Source organism: Salvelinus sp. IW2-2015, linkage group LG4q.1:29, assembly GCF_002910315.2.
Source record: "Salvelinus sp. IW2-2015 linkage group LG4q.1:29, ASM291031v2, whole genome shotgun sequence".
Taxonomy (NCBI): Eukaryota; Metazoa; Chordata; class Actinopteri; order Salmoniformes; family Salmonidae; genus Salvelinus; species Salvelinus sp. IW2-2015.
Window position 1 is genome coordinate 33,255,185 of NC_036842.1, and position 9,003 is coordinate 33,264,187.

Below are 9,003 nucleotides of genomic sequence, written 5' to 3' on the forward strand. Positions count from 1 at the left end.
AGGCTCAGCGAATCGCAGGAAGAAGCTCAGTCGGTCGACAGGAAGAAGCTCAGTGTCGACAGGAAGCAAGTTCAAAGTAGTCAGACAGGAAGAAGGCTCCAAGTCGTCGACAGGAAGAAGCTCACGACAGTAAGTCAGACAAGGAAGAAGCTCACCAGGCCTGTGAAGCAATAGTCAAAACAACTGGCAGGCGGCGGCCGTAAAGCAAACAGAATGAGCTACAGGTAGCCAAACTCGTCACATCCTTCCTTAAAGAGAAGAGGAAGATGTTGTTACCCCTAGAGCCCCGTACGTGTCATGAGCTAGACAACAAAGCCAAAGAGAGAAAGCTCTGCACCTTCGTCTCCCTCCATGGTATCCCTGGACCAGCGCCCAAGCGTCCACAGGCTTATCCAGCATGGCTGTTTTAGCACCCATTTCCGCAACCAACTCCAGCTCCCGGATGGTTCAACAACCCACTCCAGCTCCCTATGTTCAACCACTCCAGTCCCGGTTCAACAACCCACTCCAGCTCCCGTGGTTCAACAACCCAACTCCAGCTCCCGTGGTTAACAACTCACTCGCAGCTCCCGTGGTTCAACAACCCACTCTCAGCTTCCCAGTGGGTGGACGCAGGATAAGTACGGTCAGCCCCGCAGGATAAGTACGGTCAGCCCCGCAGGATAAGTACGGTCAGCCCCGCAGGATAAGTACGGTCAGCCCCGCTGGATAAGTACAGTCAGCCCCGCAGGATAAGTCCAGTCAGACCCGCCAACTCGTACAGTGTAAGCTAGCCACCATCCTGAAATCCCCCGCCATCGAGCTTGATGACGCAGAAACTGATGGCTCAGAGCGGAGCATCCTCTTGACAATGGCTGTGCAGCACCTCAACCTCACTACTGAGTCTGAGACTCTCACCCTCAGAGCTATTTTCCAAGATGCCTCAGTTACCTTTGATATTTCGAACTCTCCAAGAAGTACCGGCTACAAATAATATTCTGTGGACCTGTGTCCATTCGTTTCAGTCCTCAGCTCCCAGACATCAGCAGGCTTGCCACATGGAAAGTCTGTGCAGGCAACAACATGATCCCTACACGTGGCGTCCGATTCATTCTCCAGTTCACCCAGTGAAGTGTTCCTCATCGTGGACCCTGGTGGGAAGGTGACACATACCTACCTACCCTGGAGCTGATGGATGCATCATGACTGCTGCCATCTAGGTCAAAGTTTGGACTTACCTTCGGCCAGTAGCCCGCCGGCTGGTACACCCCCCAAGTCCTTGCAACGAAGATGCAGGTGATCCTGCTACGCAGAACAGACTTTCTCCCTGTTTAGAATGTCTTTACATACATTTGGGGTGGCTGTGTAAGAAAGCACGTCCATTTAAGATTTACTGATGATGTCACAGCTAGCACGAGCTCTCAGTGTCAATTCTTCCCAAGTTCAGCTCGCCAACTGCAGCTGTGGAGAGGAATCTCCAGTTTCTAACATGATTATTTCTGTTAATCCTTTATTATTAAACTGTTCATCCTTGACTGTGCATGAAGGCAATAACTAACACCGTTTATGGACACACAACATTGGATAATTCTCTCATGTCTATCTAACCAGAGCACAATCTCCATATCTTTGCCTATTCACAACAGTACTAAATATCAGCGGTTTCACCCTCTTCAGCACTAACAGTACCACTTACTCTCCCTCTATCTGTCTGAATCACCCCTTCGTCTCTCCTCTCCATCACTCCATCCAAATCCTCCCACAACTACAGACCTCCCTCCCCTCCCTCCACTCCCTGTCCCCACCACCTCAAGGGTGAGATGAGTTCACCTACGCCGGTGTGTGTGTTCTGTCGGATGGGAAGGCTACTCTCGCTGTGTTTCTGAACTTTGGGAACCAGGAAGACAAAAATAGAAGCTACAGTACCATCAGCTGCACCACTGGCGTCGCTTAGCAACCATCTCAATACACACACACACATATTTTTAAGTATTTTTCTCATATTCTTTCTCTTTAGGCAGTAATCTATATCCGTTATATATCTATTCCATCTACGTCCATAAAGGAGCAGAATCAAAGTTTATTGTACATGCCATATTTGAATGATTATTTGTTGGATAAATTTTTTGTTTCTTTTTTGTGATATGATAATTTGTGGAAACCATTTTTTTATTTTGACATACAATCCACACTCATCCTCAGCATTCTTCATACCCTTCATGGTGTTCATCTCTCTCTCCATCTCATCATCCATTCCATCGCTACAACCAGAGATGGAAATCCAGTCCCAAGGTCCTGGTGAGGATATCACTGTATCCCTCACAATATCCTTAGGTAGCCTGTTCCCCCAACCCTGCTGCTTTGTTGGTCACGCTTTGCTTCCTCTCTCTGTGTCGACTCTTGTTTTGCTTTGTTTTTCAAAACCAATACCAGAACTGTTTCGTTTGTTTTTTCTCGTCCTTTTTCTCTCTCCGTCCCCCTCTTCTCGCTCTTCTCGTTCCATCCTTGTTCCAGTGCTGTCTCCAGTCTCGATTTTTACTTATCAAATTACACTCACCCCTAAGCTTCTTTCTCCTTCTCATCTTCCTCTTTCTCTTCTCCTCCCCCCCCTCTCTCTTCTCACTTCCCACAGCACAGCCCCTCCCCCCTTCTCCACCTCCTCATTTTCTTCTCCTTTCTTCCCCTTATCCTTCTCCCACCAGCTTGTTTATTTGGAACTTAGCCCTGCGTATTGGTCGCGATCCTTCTCCTCAATCTTCCCCATGGACGAGAATCGTACATCAACTGTAACATTAGATATCAAAATGTCCATAATCAATCCGCATACTTATCAAAACCTAATTTATTACTCATGACTCAAACAAAGGTCAACAAAAAAGGTCAACAGTAGTTAACATTTTGATTGGTGTTGCATGGCACTAAGTTGCATGAGAGTTGAACAATTTGGGAACTGGATGCAACCAAATAAGCAGATAGTTTTTTTTAGCTGCATTGCTCACTAGGGGTGTTAGCAAAATCTCCATTGAACTTAAGTTTGCATCAAACTTACAATTGTGTTGCATTGTGTAACAAAAACATAACAATCATAGTTCAAGTGCCTTCAGAAAGTATTCACACCACGTGGAATTTTTCCTACTTTTCTCGTTCGTCGTCTCACCAGCTGCAATCTTAAAATTGGGAACTTAAATACGCAATACTAAACAATTTCACTGGCCTATCTCTCCCCCCAACAAATACTGCCCCGCATACTTGTTACTTTTTTCTTTTTATTAATTCTTTTATCAATTATTTCGATATTTATTTGTCTCACTTTTTTACTTTACACCCCGCCTTTACTTTTGGTTACTAGGTTTCATTCCAGCCTCAGTAAATGCCACATTACCTCACATTTCTAAAGCTAACGCAGCTGTATAATGGATTGAATCGGCCATTTCTCGTTCCTAGTCCGTCCATTGAAAACTCACTCTCTAACAGGGGGTTTCCAATACAATAAGGGGTCAAATAATTAAAATAAATTTATAACTGTCTCTTTGCCATCCCCGTCATTTGGACCTTGAACGGACTCGAGCAGCATAAGACCATTGAATACCTCTCAAGGACATTTACTCTCAATTCTTTCAATTTACAGCCTTTATGCTACAGCCTATCCCTTGTATTATTATAAAGAACCAATCTGCATCAAGTGAGTCTTTTTCTTCTTCCCCCTTCGTTCTCTCTCTCTGCCCCTCTTCTCTTCTCTCTTCGACCCACTCCTGCACCAGCCCTTCCTTCCTCTTCTTCCTTCCCCTTCTTATGCGCCTATTCCTCAAATTTTTGTTTATTTCCTCTTCCTTACTTCGTTGTTCCTTTTTCTACTTCTTTCTTTCCTCTTCTCTTCATACAGGCTTTTCCCTCTACCTCTGTCTTCAACTTTATTTCGTTCTCCTTCCCTTCTCAATCTTTCTCTTTCTATTTCTTCCTCTTTTCTGTTGTTTGATTCTCATTCTCTTCCCTTCACATACCTTTTCCTTCTCAGCATTTAGTCCTAACAGTCAAACCCATATTTCCCTCCACCCTAAACATTCTCATTGCAATGACTTTTCAACATAAGTATTCAATCCAGGTCTGCATCCGTTCTTCACACACTTAACTTTTTCTCGTCTCCCATTCTCCATCCTTCCCTAAAGAGAAGTTTACATCATCCAGCCTACTTTGATATACTCAGTTCAGGTCGCAGTCTTCCCTTCTCCCCCTCTCTCTCCATTTCTTACTGACCAAAAACCTCATTCCCTCACTCTCATCAGCCCTCTTCCATAATCATTATTCATCAATCTCGACCGTTTGGAACCAAATTTTTTGGTTTATTAAAACACTTTCAATTAAATTCTTTTTTTACAAGTACATCGTTTTGATTCCATAAATCTTCTACTAGTTGAGCCAACTCCTCTATAGAAACCATACAATACCTGCTCTTATTAGCTTTGTATGTTAGGGCAGATAAAATCTCTTTTGGGGTGGGAGACGAATGGTGGAAATTTGGGATAGGGAGTTCTGCAAATCCCAGTATATCATGGCAAATGGGGACAAAAGAGATGGCAGAAGAGCAAGCTGGGTGTTCATCCATGCATTTTACACAAGGAATAAGGGACTAGAAGACACAAAATTTCAACTTTTTTCTTTAAAAGATCAGGTAGAGGGCAGAAGATGGTTAGTAGCAAGTCAAAATACGTTAAATATAATTGTAAAGTTCACCATAGTGCTCCCTCTTCACTGGCTTCTAGGCTCACAGCGTATCCTCTTCTCTCGCTCGTTACCCGCTCTCCTCTCGTCCCTCCTTACCTCCTTGGTTGCTGCCCCTCTTCGTATCATCTCTATGGCTTTCCCGCGCTATACATGAACCTCACTCTGCCTTATCTTCCTTATTATCTATTAACTCCTGTCTCTTTATTACTTAGTCACTTGGTCCTCTAACTGATGAGTCACCTGTCAGTCACCACCCGAGCGAGAAATAATTCTTTGGTTCTTCAGTGTCATTGGTTCCTGTTCATAAGTCGGGCTGTTCGTAAAAGGGGTTCTGGTTTGGTTCTAAGAGAGAGACAGATATGCTAATTTGTTGCCTCTCGTTTCTGTTATCGCGCCTGTACGCTTCGCGTCTCTTCCTCCTGGTTGTTCCGTCGGCGTTTCGTGCCGTGTTGCGCGCTCGTTGCGTACTGTGAAAACTATTATAGACCTTTGAATTGTGAAGGGCTGGTCATATTTCCCTCGAGAACCCACTAGGGTACCTTCGGAGGCCCTTCAACCTGTTGCCAGTTTCGGTTTGTGCTCGGTATTGTGCTCGTCGTGTCCGTGTTTTGTCAAGCGTTTTTCATGCGCAAGCGACTTCTTGTCCGGTGCTGTGCTCTTGTCTTATTATTGTGTCGTAATCATGATCATCCTTTTCGTCTCACATGAGCTGTGTGGGCCCTCGGTTTTTCCTAGGCCTAAACTTCTGGACATGTGTCGAACCGCTCGTAGCTTCGCGCCATCGTCTCATTTCTTGCGGTCTTGGTTGTCGTAGTTTTCCGAGGTATCTCCTTTCACTTGGTTCGGCATGTGGGGTTGTTCGTGTCGACTCTGCCTTAGGCCGCGACATGGTTATTTTTTCCTTCTGGTGGTTTGTCGCTACGTCTCCATGTCTTCGCGAGGGTTTTATTGCCTCGTGGGGGCCTGTGTGCACGCCTTCTCGGCCATGTTATGTCTATCTGGGTGTTTGTAGTGCTATGTTGGCATTTATTCTGGGGTTGTGTGTAGTTGGCTGTTATTCTGGGGTTGTTGTAGTTGGCATGTTATTTCTGGGTTGTGTGTAGTTGGCATGTTATTCTGGGGTTGTGTGTAATGTTGGCATGTTATGTCTGGGGTTGTGTGTAGTTGGCATGCTTAATTCTGGGATTTTGTGTAACTGCCATATTTTTCTGTCTGTTTGTCCTCTTGTGTTTGTCTGTCTTGTGTCTGTCTGGTCTCTCTGTGTCTGTCTCTCTTTGTCTGTCTCTCTGTGTTGTTCTCTGTGTTCTGTCGGTCTGTCTCTCTGTGTCCTGTCTGTTGTCTGTTGTCCTGTCTGTCTGTCTGTCTGTCTGTCTGTCTGTCTGTCTGTCTGTCTGTCTGTCTGTCTGTCTGTCTGTCTGTCTGTCTGTCTGTCTGTCTGTCACTCCTTTCCTCTTGCTCTAATGTCTGTGTTCTGGTTTATGTTGTTGGTGTTGGTTAAATACACTGAGTATACCAAACATTAGGAACACCTTCCTAATATGTTGCCCCCCCCCCCCCTCTCAGAACAGCATCAACTTGTCGGGGCATGGACTCTCTACAAGGTCCTGTGGGTGGTGGACTATTCTTGATATACACAGGATGTTCTTAATGTTTTGTACACTCAGTGTATATACCACGTTCTACCAAAATATTCCTGATATGCTTTGATGTTTTTGATGGAATCGGAGTGCCTCTCACTACATCTCACACATGCTCTGTGGGTGTGTAGGATGAGGGGGCTGGGATGGAGAGGAGGATCCAATTCTTGAAATCATTTGATTGATTTGATCTGCTTAGTTCTGTTCTGTTCAGTTGATCAGGCTTGTGGGTAAATGAGCTGTAGGGTGTCTATCTATCTTGACTCAATAATTTCTAATCCCGCTCACGCACTAACCAGACCCTCTGAGAGGCTCAATCATGTCTAACCCCACCCACACACACTAACCACACCCTCTGATAAACTCAATAACTTCTAATCCCGCCCACACACACAAATCACACCCTCTGATAGGCTCAATCACTTATTTTTTGCAACATTTTGTTTGATCTTTTATAAACCAAACCAAACATAGACATACAAACGACAACATCATACAAACATCAACTGTATTCCACCTGCCCAGACCCACTAGCACACACCCCCATCTCCAGCGCTGCATCACTTTCCACTGCATGGCCTGAAACTGCATCATGTTGTTTCTCTCAGTAGCCCACGCACTTTCAATATTTAAATAATAAATCATTAGATTTTGTCCATTGTGTTAATGATGGCGGATTGATTCTTAAGAATCGTCCAACCCATCAGGAATCGCACTACACCCCCATATGCAATGTCTTGAAATATGCAGGCTTAGTCACTTCTAATCCCCCCTCTCACGCGGTCCTCTGATAGACTGGCTGCACGCTAACCACACGCTCTGAGATGTACCTCATTTAGCAGACACTCTTATCTAGAGCAACTTACAATAGCAATTAGAGTTAAGTACTTTGCTCAAGGCACATCGACACCTAGTCGGCTCAGGGATTTGAACCAGCAATCTTTCTGTTACTAGTCCAACACTCTTAATCGCTAGGCTACCTGCCTTATTGTCCTCCGTTCAGTCTTCTGTACATACACAATAGACTTTAAAAGCTATAACAAATGTTTAAAGGATATAATAAATGGATACTGTATCCTAACATTTAATCATCTCAGAAAGAAACACAAACTTGAAAATAACAACTTACATGAAAGTTTCAGTAATCAAAAATGACAAATTTGAAAGGGGCCAAAGGCATCAAATGAACAATGAAAAGACTAAATAAAATTGATTCCCAAAGATAAAATAAAAACCTGGTTTTACAACCCCATTGAGGGTATTTATGTCAAATCATATTTTCGAAATAGGTTGTATACTACCCAAGTTATCAAAAAACATGTAACATTCCCCTTTAAAACAAACAATCTATAGAGGTTTACAATTGAAGATCAATTCCCATCATAAACAACACATGTAATAGTTATACAGTGGGGAGAACAAGTATTTGATACACTGCCGATTTTGCAGGTTTTCCTACTTACAAAGCATGTAGAGGTCTGTCATTTTTATCATAGGTACACTTCAACTGTGAGAGACGGAATCTAAAACAAAAATCCAGAAAATCACATTGTATGATTTTTAAGTAATTAATTTGCATTTTATTGCATGACATAAGTATTTGATTAATTAATTAATTTGCATTTATTGCATGACATAAGTTATTTGATACATCAGAAAAGCAGAAACTGAATATTTGTACAGAACCTAGTTGCAATTACAAGAGATCTACGTTTCCTGTAGTTCTTTACCAAGTTTGCACACACTGCAGCAGGATTTTGGTCCACTCCTCCATACAGACCTTCTCCAGATCTTCAGGTTTCGGGGCTGTCGCTGGGAATACGGACTTTGGCTCTCCTCCAAAGATTTTCTATTGGTTCAGGTCTGGACGATGGCTAGGCACTCCAGGACCTTGAGATGCTTCTTTACGGACGCACTCCTTAGTTGCCCTGGCTGTGTGTTTCGGGTCAGTGTCATGCTGGAAGACCAGCCAACCCATCTTCAATGCTCTTACTGGAGACGGAGGTTGTTTCAAAGATCTCGCGATCTGGCCCATCATCCTCCCTTCAATACGGTGCAGTCGTCCTGTCCCCTTTGCAGAAAAGCATCCCAAAGAATGATGTTTTCCACCTCCATGCCTTCACGGTTGGGATGGTGTTCTTGGGTTTGTACTCATCTTCTATTCCTCCAAACACGGCGAGTGAGTTAGAGCAACAACTCTATTTTTGTCTCATCAGACCACATGACCTTCTCCATTCCTCCTCTGGATCATCCAGATGGTCATTGCAAACTTCAGCGGGCTGAATGCCTGGCTTGAGCAGGGGGACCTTGCGTGCCGCCTGCAGGATTTTAATCCAGACGGCGTAGGTGTGTTTAATGGTTTTCTTTGAGACTGTAGGTCCCAGCTCTCTTCAGGTCATTGACCAGGTCTGCCGTGTAGTTCTGGCTGATCCCTCACATTCCTCATGATCATTGATGCCCCACGCAGGTGAGATCTTGCATTGGAGCCCCCAGACCGAGGGTGATTGACCGTCATCTTGAACTTCTTTCCATTTTCTAATAATTGTGGCCAACAGTTTGTTGCCTCTCACGCAAGCTGCTTGGCTATGTCTGTAGCCCATCCCAGCCTTGTACAGGTCTACAATTTATCCCTGATGTCCTTACACAGCTCTCTGTCCTTGGCCAT

General features: G+C 44.2%; 1 protein-coding gene across 1 annotated transcript in view; it reads left to right on the forward strand.

The window, feature by feature from the left end:
* The window catches only part of LOC111960905 (calcium/calmodulin-dependent protein kinase type II subunit beta-like), a 74,154-nt gene that overhangs the window by 50,267 nt on the left and 14,884 nt on the right, over positions 1-9,003 (forward strand). Inside the window, exon 13 of the mRNA XM_070439553.1 lies at positions 370-378. Coding sequence (XP_070295654.1) covers positions 370-378 — 9 coding nt within the window. The remainder of the gene's footprint in view (positions 1-369; positions 379-9,003) is intronic.